The sequence below is a fragment of the Manihot esculenta genome, chromosome 11 (assembly GCF_001659605.2).
Source record: "Manihot esculenta cultivar AM560-2 chromosome 11, M.esculenta_v8, whole genome shotgun sequence".
NCBI lineage: Eukaryota > Viridiplantae > Streptophyta > Magnoliopsida > Malpighiales > Euphorbiaceae > Manihot > Manihot esculenta.
In genome coordinates, this window is record NC_035171.2 from 28,485,629 (window position 1) to 28,503,775 (window position 18,147).

An 18,147-nucleotide genomic window follows, 5' to 3' on the forward strand; every position below is an offset into this window, starting at 1 on the left:
TAAATTAAAATAATTTTTGTAAAGAACAATTATTAATTAAAAATAATAAATTTAAATTTAAAATAAATAAAAAAATAAAGAGTAAAATGAAAAAGGAAAAAAAAAAGAGTTTTTCAAGAGGTAATTTGATATAAATAATTTTAAGTGAAATCGTTTTTTACAAAATTTTAATAATTTTGAGAAAAATTACTTTTAATTTAAAATCAATTCTCATAAAAATTTAAGAAAATTGAGAAAATTTATTTTGAATTCTTATTCTATTAATTTTGTCAAACACAAAAAGTTAGAAAAAAAATTATTTTTTAAAATTCTTTTAAAATTGAGCAGGGCATATTATTATTTAGCTTTAATTTAAATATCTGATTTATATTAAATTATTTTATATTATACAAAAATACTATACATGTAATATAAATATAAAATACTATATAAAATAAATATATTAATATAAATATAATCAACTTAAATTACATAATTATATATATATATATATATATATATATAGATAATATTGATTTATATTTAAATTATATAAAAATTTAATTTATAAAATTAAGTAATATTAAATATAAAAATAATCATAAAATTATATATATGAATATATGAAAATAATAATATGATAATAATAATAATAGCTGCTTAAGAGCTTTAATAAAAATATTTTTTAAAAATATAAAGAGCATCTATTTAAAGAGATATACACTAAGTATAATTATACAGTAAATGGATATAAATATATAAACTATTAATACGTATGGTTATATATTTTAATATTATTTAATTTTTTAACAGTTTAAAAATTAAAAAAATAAATAATATAAATAAATATTAAAAATAAAGTGTTTATAATTTTTTCCATCAAACAGTATTTATAAAATTACTTAATTTTTAAAGATATATTATTTAATATTTATAAGTGGTATTATTATTTTACGGTAAATATATCTTTATCTGATATAATAAATTTCTTTATATATTAGCATTAATTTTTTTATTACGAATTTAAAATAAAATTATAAATAATTATATTTTATAAATATATATTTTTATAATGTCCATATTTAATATATTTATAAATAAAACTATTATTAAATATGTTTTACAAATGTTGCGAGTTCTGTTAGACTAAGTATATGTTTTATCTACTTTATTCTCGACCCTTCCATAATCTTTTACCTCCTCCTACTTCCTTCTCTTATATGTGTCTCCTTAATAGCCCTGTCCTTGCCACAAGTGACAAACATTTAATCGCTCATTTGGATAAGAGAAAGCAAGATCATTAACACTTCCAACATGGGCTTCAATCTAAAGAAATTAACAAGGAATGAATGGGAAAATGAGTCAATTATCAAGGGAAATAATAATAAAAATATCTATAGTTTATACGACAAATTCATATTTGTCATTCACTCTGTTGAAGAAACCAATGCGTAGCAGCAACTCTAATGTGAATTTCCAACTACAGTAGCAACAAGAAGTTAGTTTCAGCACACTCGTTATATCTTGTATTACTTTAACCACTATGATACATTCCCTCAATCAAACTTTAAACAAGAAAATGAACATAATTTAGTAATTAAAAAAAGAAAAAAAAAGATTCATTGCACAAAGATCAATATAGCAAGAAAGGAAAATTTTGATTATTTATTTGTTTCCCAAAAAACATGTTTATATTGCAACAATCAGGCAGTTTTGCCACATCAAGACGAGCAAAACAGCAAATTCAACAGAAAACAATACTCATTATGCAGCACTATACCCCAGCATAATCAAGAACCCCAACCGCCACCACCTGGAGTTAATATCTGAAGAATTTCTCCAGCCTGCACTTCAACTGTATTCTTACCTCCAAGGTAAACTCTCCTTTTATCTTTTGTAATCAGGTAGTTAGCCCCGCGAGCACCATCTTTTCCTCCTTTTAAACCTCTTGGAGCATGAACTCGCCTTTCTGAAAGAATGCTCACTACAACTGGTCGCCTGAACTCTATTTCCCTTACGAGCCCATCACCGCCTTTATGAAGTCCACTTCCCCCACTGTTCTCTCTTATTCCAAATTTATGCAAAACAACAGGATACCTCTGCTCAAAAATTTCTGGATCAGTCATACGGGTATTAGTCATATGGCATTGGACCCCACTCGTCCCATCCCAGCTTGGACCAGCACCACTTCCACCCCCAATTGTTTCATAATAACCGAAAGTATTATCCCCAAAAGTGAGATTATTCATACAACCTTGGGAACAAGCACAGGCCTGAACTGCAGTAAGTACAACATCAGTCACTCTTTGAGATGTGAGAACATTACCTCCAACCACAGCAGCCTTCTCACTTGGAGAAAGGAATGATCCAGAAGGAATATGGATTTTAACAGGGGCCAAGCAGCCCTGGTTGAGAGGAATATCAACATCAACCAAACAGCGAAGACAGTATATTACAGCTGCAGCTGTTACTGCTTCTGGCGCATTCCAATTCCCATACACCTCAGGGCTAGTCCCACCAAAATCAAAAATCGCTTCACCTTTATCTGAATCAATAGTAAGTTTTAGATGAATCACAGACCCATCATCCATGTAATCATCTTCCTCAATGGTTACCAAAGCATTTTCTCCAAATCTAGCTGATTGAGAAGAAACTCTAGCAGCAACTGACTTGAGCATTTGTCTCACTGCCTCTTCTGCATTAAGCTGCACGTAGTTCATGTATGCCTGAACAGTGTCCAAACCATACTGCTCAATTAGCTCTTTGATAAGGGAAATTCCTCTCTTGTTGGCAGCTACTTGTGCATGTAGATCTGATAAATTATCTTGAAGACGGCGGCTTCCTGGGATTTTATGAGCGGAATCATCAGAACAGGGGAACTTCAGAAGTTTGATGATTCCTTCTTCTTGAAAGACTCCCCTTTCCACAAGCTTAAATGCTTTAATTGCAGCTCCTTCTTCCCATATAGACTTTGAAAATGGAGGCATACTTCCAGGAGTAATACCCCCAATCTCTGCATGATGCCCTCTACTTGCAACAAAGAATACCAGCTTCCCCTTATCAAAAACTGGTGTAATGACAGTTATGTCTGGAAGATGGCTTCCTCCAGCACAAGGATGATTGGTAACCAACACATCACCTTCATTCAGATTGTCACCCCAGTAATTTAGCTGCCATCGAACTGTACTTGACATGGCTCCAAGGTGCACAGGTACATGGGGAGCATTTGCAACTAGTCCCCCATCCGGACCAAACAGAGCACAGGAAAAATCTAGCCTTTCCTTGATGTTCGTTGAAATGGAAGTCCGCTGAAGTGTCCGACCCATTTGTTCAGCTATTCCCATAAACCTGTGATTGAAAATTGAGAGCTGCACAACATCTGCAGCTTTTTCAGCTATTTTCACAGTGCTTATATTAGACTCAATTTCAATTTTAATGTTTCCATATTTGGTTATAATAGCTTTGCAGTTGGGTTCCACTATGACGGTACTATTTCCATTCATGATGATTGCAGGGCCAGGAATAATATGTCCAGGGCCCAGATTTTCAAGCTTGAATACAGGTGCATGGTGCCATCCCTTCCCAAAATAAATGTTGTTGTGACCTTCCACTTTTGGGGAGCCAGATATTGGTTCCAGGACCTGTGGCTTCAAAATATTAGTGACTCCAATACCACGAACTCTTACATCACATATAAGAATATTCCTGTTTTGCAGTTTGAATCCATATTCCTGCTGGAATAGCTTTACAAATTCCACAGCATAGTCACATACAGATCCATCTTCATTTACATGTCCCCTTACCATTATGGAAGTATCAGTACCTTCATACCTCAAATTTAGATATGTTTCTGTTGTAATGTTTTCCTCTCTGAATCCCTGAGCTTGCAGCTTCTGCTTTACTTGCTTTAATAACATATCTTCTCTGTGAGAAGCCTCCAAGACAGATTCAGGACCATAGACAGCAGAATATGGCTCTTGTGCCTCTTCTACAACATCTGCTAATCCCATACCATAAGCACTTAAGATCCCACAAAACCTGTGAATGAGTACTTCATTCATACCCAATGATCTAGCAATGGCACAAGCATGCTGTGGACCAGCACCTCCAAAGCAAGCAAGAGCATGGTTCCTTGTTTCATGACCTTTCATCTCAGTTAATTGCCGTATTGGACGGCACATTGTTTCATTTGCAACATTGACAAATCCCAGTGCAACATCTTCCACTGTCATGTCCTTTGCAGATGGATCTTGGCTCTTCCTATATGAATTTATTTGCTCCGTAAGCTTCTCAAATTCTTCTCTAGTTGCCTTGATATCTAGAGGCTGATCTTCGTTGGGGCCAAAAATGGATGGAAAATGATCAGGAATAACAAATCCTAGAATAAGGTTAGCATCTGTAACCGCCAATTCCCCTCCTTTCCTGTAACAAACTGGCCCTGGGTGAGCACCCACAGATTCTGGTCCTACCCGGAAAGCACCAAATTGGAACTTCAACTTTGATCCACCACCAGCAGCAACAGTATTTATATCAAGCTGAGGCGCCTGTATTATGGCGCCAGCAATCTGGGTTTCAATAACTTGTTCATAACTCCCAGCATATCGGCTTACATCAGTAGATGTACCACCCATATCAAACCCAATAAGGGGCTTTTCTGTTTCAAGTCCAAAAAGAGTCTGAGAGTAACCAACAACTCCTCCTGCAGGACCTGATAGAACAGCTTTATGTCCTGAAAATCTACTTTCAGGTGCAAGTCCTCCATCTGATTGCATAAATAGAACATTCACCTTCCCCAGCCCTTCATCAAATTTAGAAATAAATCCTGATAAGTACTCTTTAATGACTGGGGTTAAGTAAGCATCCACACTAGCTGTTAGACCCCTAGGGACAGCTCGAATCATAGGACTCAAAGCTGAAGACAAGGAAACATGTCTGAAACCCAAACTCACAGCTAACTTTTCCACAGCTATTTCATGCTGTGGAAAAGTGTAAGAATGCAACAATACAACAGCCAAACAGCTAATTCCCTTCTCCAATAGGCCTTCCAATAGAGGTTTCAAAGCTTTTTCATCAAGAGGCTTCACAACCCTGACAAGCTCACCAGACACTCCTTTAACTACTGGTGGTGAACAAGAATTTTGGTCAACTAGCTCCTCATCAAGAACAAGCTGAACTCTTTCATCAACCTCTATGATCTCCTCATAAAGATTCGAGGGTTTTGATACAGTTAGGTCAAAGATATTTGGCCGTGCTTGATTACCAATCTGCAGCAGGTCCTTGAACCCACGAGTCACACAAAGAGCAATTCTTTCACCTTTTCTTTCCAAGAGAGCATTAGTGGCCACAGTTGTACCCATCCTTATCCAATCAATCTTATCTGTGGGAATCTTTGAAGTTCTTGGAATTTTCTCTCCAGTATACTCTTCAAGTATCCTACGAATCCCTTCTACTGGAGCATCATCATAATTCGATGGGTCAACGGACAAGAGTTTCAGAACTCGGCCATCAGGATTGCCAGGGATTTCAGCATACACATCAGTGAAAGTGCCTCCTCTGTCAATGCAAAATCTGAGTTTTTCTTCATTGACACTCCCCATTCCAACCTCAAGACTCAGAAATTAAATTATCTAGGTGTATCCGAATAAAATCAAACCTACAAGAAAACCCAGAAAGAAAAACATCGTTTAGCCAGCCAGACAATCAAATGTACTGATTTTGTGAGTTAAATTCAAGTAAAGCCCCTGATCCTATGATACAAAGTTGGATTCTCTAGCCTTTACCGTGAAGTCTTATCCAAAACGAGGATTAACGATTTCTTTTGATAATAAAAAAGAAGGAAATAAATCGTACCTGGGTTCACGACGGCGATGATCGCTCGAGTCAGCTGAGCTCGATATAAGGCACACCAAGCGCCTGAGCAAGTGTGTGAGAGAGAATAGAATCGACTAGGAGAACATAAACTAATAATAATAATTACATATTATTAGCTGTTAATTATTCAACTTTGACGATGAGCCCACCGGAACAGTTGAGCAGAAGATGCCGTGAATCTTGGAGGCTGCTTTGTGCGACGTCGTTTGTACTGCATCAAATAATTAGGATTAATTATTAGAATAATGTGAAAATTTTTTTTAACCAGATTAATTTTTTTGAAATAATAATAATATGCCACTCAAATTTTCTGAAATTAAAAAAAATCATATATATATTTCTATTTATGAAATAAGAAATTTTCATTTAAGAAGTGATATTTTTCAATATTACATGGACTCATCTACTAGAAATAACACCGAATAAAATATTCATGAAAATTTTATGTATTTAATAAATATTTTTAAAATTGATAAAAAAAATTACAAAATTTTTTTGACTTCACCCCTGGCCTGAAAGAAAGCCTCAGAAACCCATATTGGGATGGTCCTTCAAATCTGCAAGTAACTAACACATAAACACAAGGAAAAAATAAAAATAAAAGCACACCAAAAATAACAATCCAAAAGAAAACCCACACAAAAACAGCACGATTGCTATCAAAGAGTGAGAAAACAAAAATTACTCACAACTGACCCACTGATGAAAAGGATAATCCACAAGCGGGATAAAGGAGAGAGAACATGAATATATTATGGGAAAATTATTTTGTAATTCTCTCATATTTAACGTAATTAATATTTTTATTTCTCTATTTTTGGTGACCCAACACTTAAGTCCCTCACTTTCTCTTCCGTCCAAATTCGTAGTCCTTTCGTCCATTTAAACCGTTTGGTCAAAGAATTAAAAGTAAGATGTGATAATTTTTTTCTAAAATACCCTTCTCTCAATGTAAAATTCCAGCAGAAGAAGAAGAAAAAAGAAGAAGAAGAAAAAGTTGCAGAAAGGGTAAGAAGAAAAAGAAAAAGAAAAAGTTACAGAAAGGGTAAGAAGAAGATGATTAATTTTGTCAATTCACATGTCCCAAACGGCTATTTTGGACGAAGGACTATGAATTTGGACAGAAAAGAAAGTGAGGGACTTAAGTGTTGGGTCGCCAAAATAGAGGGACAGAAGTGTTAATTACGTTAAATCTCAGGGATTATAAAGTAATTTTCCCATATATTATACTAAAATTTTAATATTTAAATATTTTAGAAAATAATTAAAGTAAATTAATAATTTAATTTAACTAATAAATTAAATTGTTAATAGTATTAATTATTTAAATTATAATTTCTTATTTTAAATATATTTTAGTTGATAATTATTTTATATTAATGTAATTTAATAAAATAAACTGTATAATATATATTTTAAATAGACGTTTAGCATAGTAAAATAATTAGTTCAATTGGTTAAGAAAATTTATTGAGTATGTTTGTAGATTTTCAATTTTTATTGAAAGTAAAATTATTTTTTAAATTAATAAAAAATAATTTAATTTAAAAAATTAAATTCAAACAGTTTAATTGACTAATTTAATTAAAACCCGACCGATCACACTACATCATTTCAATTCAGTCCAATTTTAGCGACAATAGTTTTAATTCTAAAATTAATCTAAACATAAATTTTAAATTATACCAACCGACAAAATTCTATTGCCGGCGACAAAAAGCCTCACGGATGTTAGCTCAAAGGCGCTAAAGCACATTCCGTCCAAACCCTAAATCCTATTAAGAGTAAACATGAAACACTTCGCGATCAATAAAAAAAAAAATCCAATGGCAAGCCTTCATCTTCAAAATGCGCAACCCCTCAAATTTGACACAAATACTCTCTTACAAGGTTCCTTTTCCGAGGATTCTCGTCTTGATTAAACTGCTTAAGAGCCTTTATCGATGGCATTTAAACATGAGCAAATAGCTCTCTCGTTTCACCATTGATTTCTTAGATGCAATCTGTAAGTCCAGTTTGTCTCATACTGTAGTACTTGTTGGGTGAAAAGTGGAAGAAACTCTCAGTAGATATGTAAAATCAATTTCATTAATGGAAATAATAATGTTTTAATGTATAGAAAATGGTACAGAACTTATTACAATGCTTGTACCGGATGGAAAGGGCTAGACATGATATGGTCCTCATTCCTTATACCAGCACTGAGCCTCAACATTTCAGCTACAGTGAGCTCTGGCCAACAATCAGGTTCTGTCATGATTCCAAAATTAAATTCTAATTCAGTAGATTGCCAAATATGCTAAGCAATGTAGAGTTATTGGAAAATCTAAGGAACACAGAGGTTCAGCATCATGAAAGTGAGTTAAATGATCTCCCTTGTAGGCACATGTGCAATTTTAAACCAATCCAGGCCTCGATTTTCGTCAAGCCTATTAGTGAATTCCTGTGGCATGTTTTTCACCTTCAATACCTTAAGATTCCTCTTGTGTTGCAATCCCTTGGGAAGCATCCTCAATTGGCTGCAGGACTTGATCTCCAAGTGACTCAGTTGTGGGAGTGCTTCTTTTCCCACAGTCCATATCTGTAGATGCTTTAGGTTCTCTAGTTTCAGCTCCAAAAGCTGAGGAAAGCTTCCAGAGTAGCAGTGCATGCTCTTCTGGAAAAGCATGTCTGTCAATCTCAATATTCTGAGATTCTTCATGCATTGAACTTCCTTGGGAAGTATCTTCAATTGCCTGCAGGATCTAATCTCCAAATCTCTAAGTTCTGGAAGTGCTCCTTTTGATTCCATGTCACTAGATGCTCCAGGTTCCATACTTTCAGGACTTCAAGATGAAGAAATATTTCAGAAGAGCAGCACATAGTTTTTCCCACAAAAGAGTCAGAGAACAATCTAAGCTTTGTCAGATTGCGAAGGTGCTGTAGCATCTGCATTGGATCGTTCTTTAGTCGTGATGCTGACAATGTTAGGTAAGTGAGGCTTTCAGGAATTCCGGTTCTAACAAAGTCAAATTTTAACCTTCCCAGCAAGTACATGCTAGAGAGATTTTTGAGTTTTGACAAGTCTTTTAATGGCAGATACCAAGGTTTACCAAGTTCATCAAACGATCTCAGCCTTAATGATTCAAGGTCTTTCAGCTCCAGAATCCAATCAGCCACAGCTTCAATCTGCGACAACATCTGCTTCTTTTCTGACAACATTATCCGGCATGCCAATCCCAATTTTCGAAGATTTAATAATGTTTTCAGACCATTCTTCACAGGGCTTTCCTCATCTATGAACACACCCCACAAGGTTTGAAGCTCCCTTAGAGAGCTGCTGTTTGGTTTAGGCTCAAATCTACTGCGATAGCTCTCACTCAAGTATAAATGTCGCAGCCGTTGCATTTTCCAAATAGAATGTGGGAGAGTACTGATGTAAGTGTGCTTTACATCCAGAGTTTGGAGTTTAAGCAAGTTGCTTACAAATGGTGGAAGTTCCTCTAAGTAAGTCCATCTTAAGCCAAGGTATCTCAGCTGGAGTAATCTATTAAATACCTTGGGAAACTTGGGTCTGAAAACACATTCAAGAACAAGCACACGCAGCAACAGGAAACATTTGCTGGAAATGCATCGATGGAGAAACTTTCTTACATCTTCTCCAGGCTTGTTACCTTTGCACAGGTCAAAGGAAAGAAATGAGAGTACGTCTGCGTAGTAACTTTCAAGAGGAGTATCACTCTCGTCACCATGAATATGCTTAAAGTGGAAGTCCGTATGATCATAATGATCAGCAAAACGGCGAGGCCCATGAATGCTTGAAGAGAATCCAGAAGTTGCTTCAGCATAGTCTTGGAGGAACTTAGCTCCCTCTTTCGACAAACGGCATGTGACATCTCCATCAAATTTTTCTTTCACAACTTCAACCATTTCTTTGTCTATCAAGTCCTTCAAGTACCCTCTAGCAATATGTTCAGGAGGTTCATTGTCCATCCTCTTATTTACAAAACCTTCAGCAACCCACAGAGTGATTAATCTTCTTTCGGGGATCTCAAAGTCATCAGGGAACAATCTGAAATAATCAAGGCATTTTCTCAAGTTTCGGGGTGTGTCCATGTACACCTTTTGTGTTTTTAGCCAAGGTATCCGCCCTTTATTGAACTGCTTTAGCACCCTTGACCAATTCTCGGAAGTAACAGCATTCTTGGACAACAGATTCCCCATATGAACGAGATTTTGCCGCACCCGCCCACAGCTTCTTACAAATTCTTTCCCAATATCCTCTAGTTCTGGAGGGATTTCTACCTTCAAAGTGCCAGTAAACAAACTCCAACTTTCCTCCTCATTTGGTAACTGAATTTCATGAGGAGAGTTGTTTGAATCAGCACGCAAAGCAATAGCCATCTCTTGGGTAGTAATCACTATTATACTTCCATTTGATTTATCCGGGAATGCAGTTCTAAGAAAATCCAAGACTTTTGCTTTTCGGATATCATCCAAGATTATCAGATACCTCCCATCCAAAGCAGCAAGTGGTTCTCTCACGTTCCATTTACCTTTTTGTTGAAGAGAATCCATAACTTGTTTCTGAATTTCTTGCAGCACTGCCCTATCACTATTCTCTTGCGGTACAGAGATCCAAGCTCGGAAAGGGAAATGATTGATAACCTCGTCATCACTGTAGATTAATTTTCCAAGGGTAGTCTTTCCAGTGCCTTCTTCACCCACAATTGAAATTATGCAGCGGTATCCATCACCTGTGAGTATACGTTTTTTAATTGCATGTACATCTTCATCAAAGCCAATGATATTAGGTGGTGGCCGTCGTTGACATAGGCTATGGAAAATAGAGTTTGAAGCTTCTCTTCTTTCTGAAACATCATGGATCTTATTCATTACCCTTCTTATGCCATTGGCAATCTTATTTTGAATCATCATATCCTCATAGTTTGAGAGATCCTTTTGGATTCTTTCTCTGTAGGTTTTAATGACATCCTCTGCATCATCAGCGATTCCTCTTATTTCCTCCAGCCATACTTTTACTCTTCTGCTTGGTTTCTCAGTTGCTTGAAAATCCTCAAGTAAAGCTCGCATTAGCATTATTTCTGTTTCCATTAATTTGACCTGGTCTTCTAAGTTACCAGCTGATTGATCAGAAAACCAGTTAAAGAACTTCTTATTAAGGATGGAAAAGATACCATCTTCCATGTGATTTCTCTCCTCTTGAATCGAAGTGCTGAGCTGAGTTTGACGACCTGGTGTAGCCGGTCCCGTTCCTTGAAGCTTTTTAGCTGTTGAGCTGCTGCTGCTTCTTCTTCCTCTAATGCATTCCATATCGTGGATAAGCTTTCTTCTAGAGATGTCAGATATCCTGCTCTTGATCCGATCAATCTCATTTGCAATTTTATTTCGAGTTTGAATTTCATGGTGGAGATTAAAAAATCTTTCAAAAACTCCCCTTCTTTTGAGTTCTTTGCTATTGTCATATAACTCGATAATGGCCTTTGCCTGCTGAGCTACCTCTTGTATCTCTTCCACAAGAGCTTCCAATTTTTGATCTCGCTTTTCCTTCTCTGGAAACTTCTCCAGTAATACACAAATTTTTCTGAAATCTTCTCTGACTGATTCAACTTGCTCCTTCAGGTCTTCAATTGACTTCTGTGTAAGCAGATAAATCAGGATCTCCAGGATACAGGAATTATCTATTTCTTGTATTTCTTCATGATTTGAGGAACCAGGTTGAGCTTGCTCCTTGAAATTGATTGTATTACATATGTCAGAAATGGATGTTTCCTTGTCTTGCCAGTTTTGAGCAACTGATTCCTGCCCTATGTTTGGCACAGAAATTTCAATGCCTTATGTGCGCTTCTTTCTGTTTAGTTCAACAATTTTACTTTTAATTTGTTGGATCTCCTTGGAAACTTCCTTTTGAGACATCATGTTGTTGGAAAATCTTCTTCTCTCTGGCCCATGTCTCAAAAGAAAGTCATGAAGAGACTTTACATGATCAGCAACATCTTTCATTTCAAGGATCCATATCTTCTCTCTCAAAGCCACTTCTTCCTTGGCTTCAACATCTTCAGACAAGGTTTCCATGAAGCTCAAATTTCTCTTGATTGAGTCAACTTGGTTATACAATGACTGCCACAAAGCTTGGTCATATCTTTCCCCAAGGAAAAATCTGGAGCATATGACTCTTATGGCCTCAGGGATCAAAATCTCACTACAGTAGCTGATGCTATATGGACTGTGCATCGTCTTCCCACTTTCCATAACAGTAGAAATAATGCTTCTTCCCATGTCACTATCACGAAAGCTAGCCTTTATGAGATTCAACTGCATTATGACCTCATTTCTCTCTATCAAGTGTTGGAAAAACAGAAGTAGGCTATTGGTCCCTGCTGATGTGAAGAAACCGTTGACAGGGTTATCTGTGTTGAGATTAACATCCTCTACCATCTCATCCCATATTTTTCCGGGGGGCATCTCGCGAAAACTGGCCTTGATGTGATTCAACTGCATTCCGACTTGATGTCTATCTATTAAGTGTTGGAAAACAAAAAATCCACTCTTGTTCCCTGTTGATGTGATGAATTTCTCAATTGCATTATCTGCATTGAGACTAGCAGTCTCTACTATCTCATTCCAATGCAACAAGTACTCGGTCAGTCCTTCTGAGGCTTCCACATCCTGTAGCACTGCATACATCATTTTCAGTTCCTTTTCCATGACTTCCACTTGCTCTTCAACTCCCCTTAGAAGATCTGCCTCTTGAATGACAAAGTCATTTAGTTTGGATAAAATAGTCTCTGCTATCATGCTAACCATTTCTCTCTTCTTCTCTAATTCTTTTTCTTCTTTTTAGGCTGCTGGCAGAGGGGAATAAAGGGAAGATCCAAGAAAGAATCAAGTTCAGGATGTCTAGTAGAGAATGAGGGCAGGCTAAAGAAGACGGCTAGGGAATCAAAACCTCTCCTCTTCTGGTGTTGGTGTGGAAGCTGCTATTGCAAAATGTTGCAGGTCTGCTCTGTTGATTATTTCATTATGAATTTTGTTTATATTAAATGTTGATAGACTTTGACTGACGAGTCAATAGAAGATATTTTCAAAGAAAATTATTTTAAATGACTTTGGTGGCCTTGCATTTTCCTTCTGGTCAATATAATATTAGTGGGCAGGTAGATTGTTCAGTATTATCTACAATGAATGATGTGCCTATTGCACCGACACACATTTGAATGTGGTTTTGAAAATATTAAAATAAGTAAAGTTTAATTATTAACTTCAAATGAGTTGTTAATCACATTCATAAATTTTCATTAATGAGGCTGGATGAATTATAATTACACTATTATCATGATACATACAGATCATAATTACTCAAAAAAATAACAAAAAGGATCACATATTATATTGAAGCCACTGCTACAGTCTTTCAACATGTTCTGAGATCTGCTACAAGATATTACAGAGCTACTCTAAAACCACTGCTTTTTTTTTTAAATTACACCCAAATATTTGTTTGGAGATAAACCATGATAACAAATAGCATTAAACATAAGTGTCTCGGAATCAAGTTGTTTTTAACTCCCAGTGCCATTTACTTATCTTAAGTCACAACCAGCTTAACCCTTTCATGGCTTTCTGCAATCTGAAATTTTTCACTGATACCCAGATGGGTCATCAGAAGCCAGACATGGGTAAGCAGCTCTCCACCTTCTCTAAGCTGTTTAGCATGGTAATTAAATCTACATTGATTTGCAGCATAAGCAAGCATCTCTACCCACACATGACTTATCATCTCCCACTTTTCATTTGGCCATGTTTCCTCCACCTTCAAAGACTGCAAAGACTCAGCAAGCCTGCACGCATCGAATAACACCGACTTGCTTCTGTCGCCTTTTACTTCAGATGGTTTGATCTTAGTGTTAACTTTGAGTAATGCAGTGCAGGCCTTCACTCTAAGTTTTGTTTTCTCATCTATATCACCATTCAAAAAGAATTTTCTTTCTTGAAAAAATTCAATGGCCTCAGCGCAGGTGTCTTGAAATCTGATCTTGCCAATTCCACTTGGCAGCATGAAAGGGCAATTGACTAGAAGATGCAGCATATAGTCTGCTAATGCTTTGCTTACTTTACATTCAGGCCTTTCAACTATAACTGGCTTCTTGTCTACATCAAAATAGTAACAGAGATCTGTGGCAATATGCCATAGAAGAATGCTCTGATCAAATTCCACCTCCACACTCCAGCCAATTTCATAAAAAAATCTCCTTTCTCTAAGTACATTATCTCCCTTTTGATTACATAATCTCTTACAATATTCCATGATATCTGATGCCTGCTTATGACTCTGGATGAAATCTGATGCTTGCTTTGATTTCCTCCGTAGATGGTCGAATATAAACATCTTCAGATCATATTGTATGATCGGCAAATTCGAATATTGATTGCTCTGCAACATCTCAATGCAGAACTTGTACACTTTATTGCATTTAGCCGGCCTTTTAGTCAGGCAATAACTTGTTAAATTGTATCCTGCCAAGGAATTAGACCATTTCTCACTCGCAGGCGCCAAATGAAATCGTTGAAGCCATGACTGTAACCAAGAGATGCCTTGGTAAGTCAGATCAGCGAGTGAATTCTTATGTCTGCTCAACCAAAGCATTGTCCAATCTGAGAAAAGCAGAGTGATTGTTGCATACAATTCTAAGACTACAGCTCCAACCAATAACAAGTAAGTAATGCTCAAGTCAACAGGTGAATTACATTGCTTATCAACAACCAAGAATGCTACAAACACGAAACTGGTGAAGGATAAGTAGAAGAAACGAAGAAAGAAGCCTTTGTAAGTATAAATCACAATTGCCTTGGTATAGAGAGTATCAAACATAAACCCGAGCTCATATCCAATCAGATCGAAAGCTTCTTCCCAGTTCCGACCTTGGAAGAAGGATTGACTATTTTTTCGATCTTGGAAACTAAGAATGAGATCTGCAAACAAAGGCTTGAAATTGACATAGAAATGATGGGCAGTATTCAGAATAGTTGCATTTGGAATGAGATTATTCTTTGGTGCATTTGGAACAAACTCCAAATCTGCAGGAGCTTCAATTAGTGGTTCCACAGAAACTTCATAACCCTCTGCCTGTTTTGAGCTGTACTCATCCATGAATTTAGCATAGTTAGGACCGGGATCCGGATCACGAAGCATGGAGTCCCTGAACTGTTCACTGCTTACAGACCACAAAATCCAAGTCCTCTCTCCATACTTGAATCCTCCTACAAAGAGAACCAAGATTGCTAGAACATTAAGAGGGGTGCCTATCCAGGATCTGTGAATTACTTGGCAAGCTAAGTAGAGCTGGACAACTAAACCAAGTGAGTGTCTTAGCCACAGTTCATTGTCTTCCATAGACAATGCAGTGATTGTGTCTGGACCACCAAGATGCAGGAGAAGAAAGGGTGCCCAGAATGCCATTATCAAAGAGCTTATGTCTATTGTAGAATCTGAGTAGCTTCTGGAAATGACACTAAGAGAAACAGTAGCAGCCCAGTCTGCAGACATGTAAGCAAGCCAAAGCAAGATTTTGATCCATTTTTGAGCTATGTATTTTCTTCTGTTGCCCAACAGAATTAGGACTACTTGACTGAGGAGGCTGAGGAGAATCGTTGCACGTAACTCCAAGTCACTCCAAGCTATCTTGCTGATAAAGGGAAACATCTCTAGCAACATCCATGGCTGGATAAAACTCAGTCTTTCAAGAACTGAAAATGGGGCAAAAGGGGGAGAAAAAAACGGCTGGTAACTTGAGAATATATGCATATTTATTTACTTAAGCTCAAAAATGAAAGGGAAAAGGGATTAAATTTGTGAGCTTACCTTTGAGAAGCATGGCTGCTCTTAGCCCAATTCCAGACAAGGATATGATTTGGGAGGAGAATAATTCTGAAATTGAGAGCTATCTGAAGAGATTTTCATTAAGAAGTGCCAAAACTATTGCCTTGGAGGTTATGTAGATGTGAAAGATCTTCCTTGGAGGTTATGTTTTGCTTTTAAAAGATCATAATTGCATAATTTTGTGCAAATTTCTTTCAATCATATATATATAATATTCATATTATCCTTTCAGTGGGTGCAAAAATCTAACTTAATAGTAAATAATATGCAGACTAAAGCATACTTTACTGATAATTTCATTTATTAAATAGGTCAGCTTGAACTTCCACTCTTTTCATTTTATAATAAAAGAAACAATGGACCATATGATAAATTCCACAACCTAACCACTAATAATTACAACAACAACAAAAAAAAAAAAAATAATAATTAAAACACAACCAATGAATGTAATGTTGTTTAATTAATTAAAATCATATTGACTTAATTTCAGTCTACCCAGTTGGTCAGAATAAATTAGTATATTTTAAGAAAATTGCAATTTTAAAAAGTTCTAATCCATCCAACCTAGCAGCCTTCCCAGCTGCAGCAAAAATAATAATACATATAATAATAAAATAATGGAAATTAATAGTCATCCATTATAGACTTCGAATATAGTGCCAAGTCAATTAAGCTAACAGCGATATATTGTTATTTTTTAAAAAAGAGAGAAAAAAGGAGAGGAAAAGTCGCCGGTTTTTTTTTTTCTTGGTTTTCGCCGTCGTCGACCTTCCTATCTTTGTTATTTTTGGGGGGGTTTTGGTTTTCTTGTTGTTCTTTCTTCTCCTCGCCTTCGGGTGAGGAGGTTTTGTACCATTCCTTCCGGTTCATCCTCACTGTGAATGAATGTGTTGCGTTTTTCCTTTATTTCTTTTGTTGTTTTGTTTTGTGTTTTTCAGGTACTTGGTGCCGGATTTGCGAGGGAGTCGTTGATTGCTGGATCTATTCTATGAGTGCTTCGACTTTTGCTTCTGATGAGGAGGATTGCTTTTTGCGTGATGTCGCCACTCGCGGGACTGCATCGCTAAGTTCGGTGATTAACGCTCCCATCGGCCTTCTTCGGTTGAGCTCTGCGACATCTCCTTCTTCAGTTTGCGTTGTCGGTACTTGAATCTCGCCAGTTGCCTGTTTCCTCTGTGCTTGCATGTTTGTCGTCTTGTTCTGGTTACGTTTGTTATTTGCTTTTACCTGTTGCGTTGGCTTTGTGCTGCTTTGTTCTCATCTGGATTTGGCGTGAGTCGGTGCAGCAGCGACGTGGCGGTATCATGGTTCTGTTTGCATGATTTTGGTTTGGTTTGGTTTGATTTTTTTTGGGTCGAGTTTGTTTTGGTTGATTTGGTTTGATTTGCATTTTTTAGCTATTGTTGAGGATTGGGTTTTGGGTATTTTTTGCAGCCCTCTTGGCACTATTTAGCCTTATGGGTCTTCTTCAAATGCAAATTTGGTATGCTTCGGTAAAAAAAAAATAATATTATTTTTACTAATAACTAATAATTAATTAGATAAAAAATAATTTATTAACCAAATAAAAAGGGTGGGATTGTATTATAACTTATTCTACTTTTATTATAAGTTTTAGTAATTTTATCAAAGTTGGATTTAATGATTAATAACAAGTAATTGAATTAAATTATCAATTTTAATAAATCTTGAAAACTAACATATAATTGATCCCGAAATTTATATAGAAACACTTAAAAAATTTTAGGGACTATGAGATATGGATATTATAATGTGGATCATGGACCTATTTAGTCTACTTATTTGAGACTTTTAATTATAATAAATGATGTGTTATATGTTTAATACGAATTATATTTATAAATATATATTTATTATATATAATTATTATTACTATTTAAAAATTTTATATATTATTTTTTATTTGTTTAATATTATTTAATATCTAAAAATCTTAATTACAAGATATTATTTCAATTTTTTTTTCAAATTGGCTTTGACAATACGTTTTTGTGGTTATTTCAAGGAATTTAAATTTATTTAAAATGTGTAGTGATATATTTTATTTTTTTAAAATTTAATTCATTAATTTTAAATTTAATATTAAAAAACTATGTTTATAATATATTTCTCCATTATAATATAACTATATTACAAAATAAACTTGAATCTTCTTTTTTATTTTCTTTTATTTTTGAATATTAATTTTATTTAGATACTTCTTATTTTAAAATTTTATTTTATTAATAAAATTAATTTAAATAATAAAATTATAATTTATTTTAAAAATTTAAATTTTAAATAATAATACTATCAACGATAAATTAACTAAAGCTATTATATATAAATAAAAAATTTAAAAGCATTATTGACAATTTTAATATTTTCATTTCTTTTTACTTTTATATATAGTA

At 35.3% G+C, this 18,147-nt stretch overlaps 3 protein-coding genes across 3 annotated transcripts; all 3 read right to left on the reverse strand.

Moving 5' to 3' along the window:
* Positions 1 to 1,618: 1,618 nt before the first annotated feature.
* LOC110626105 (5-oxoprolinase) lies at positions 1,619 to 5,978 on the reverse strand. The gene is made up of 2 exons (XM_021771848.2): positions 5,830 to 5,978; positions 1,619 to 5,632 (listed from the first exon to the last, which is right to left on the reverse strand). The coding sequence occupies exon 2, from the start codon at positions 5,574 to 5,576 to the stop codon at positions 1,770 to 1,772; it is 3,807 nt and encodes a 1,268-aa protein (XP_021627540.1). The 5' UTR covers positions 5,577 to 5,632; positions 5,830 to 5,978; the 3' UTR covers positions 1,619 to 1,769.
* A 1,938-nt stretch (positions 5,979 to 7,916) lies between these two features.
* Positions 7,917 to 12,902, reverse strand: LOC110625680 (putative disease resistance RPP13-like protein 2). Its single transcript, XM_043962035.1, is given in 2 exon segments — positions 7,917 to 8,637; positions 8,640 to 12,902. Coding segments are annotated over 2 exon segments (4,443 nt in total). The 5' UTR covers positions 12,658 to 12,902; the 3' UTR covers positions 7,917 to 8,212.
* Positions 12,903 to 13,218: 316 nt separating this feature from the next.
* On the reverse strand, positions 13,219 to 16,081 carry LOC110626106. Its single transcript, XM_021771849.2, has 2 exons — positions 15,713 to 16,081; positions 13,219 to 15,597 (listed from the first exon to the last, which is right to left on the reverse strand). The coding sequence occupies exons 1-2, from the start codon at positions 15,723 to 15,725 to the stop codon at positions 13,439 to 13,441; spliced, it is 2,172 nt and encodes a 723-aa protein (XP_021627541.1). The 5' UTR covers positions 15,726 to 16,081; the 3' UTR covers positions 13,219 to 13,438.
* Positions 16,082 to 18,147: the final 2,066 nt, after the last annotated feature.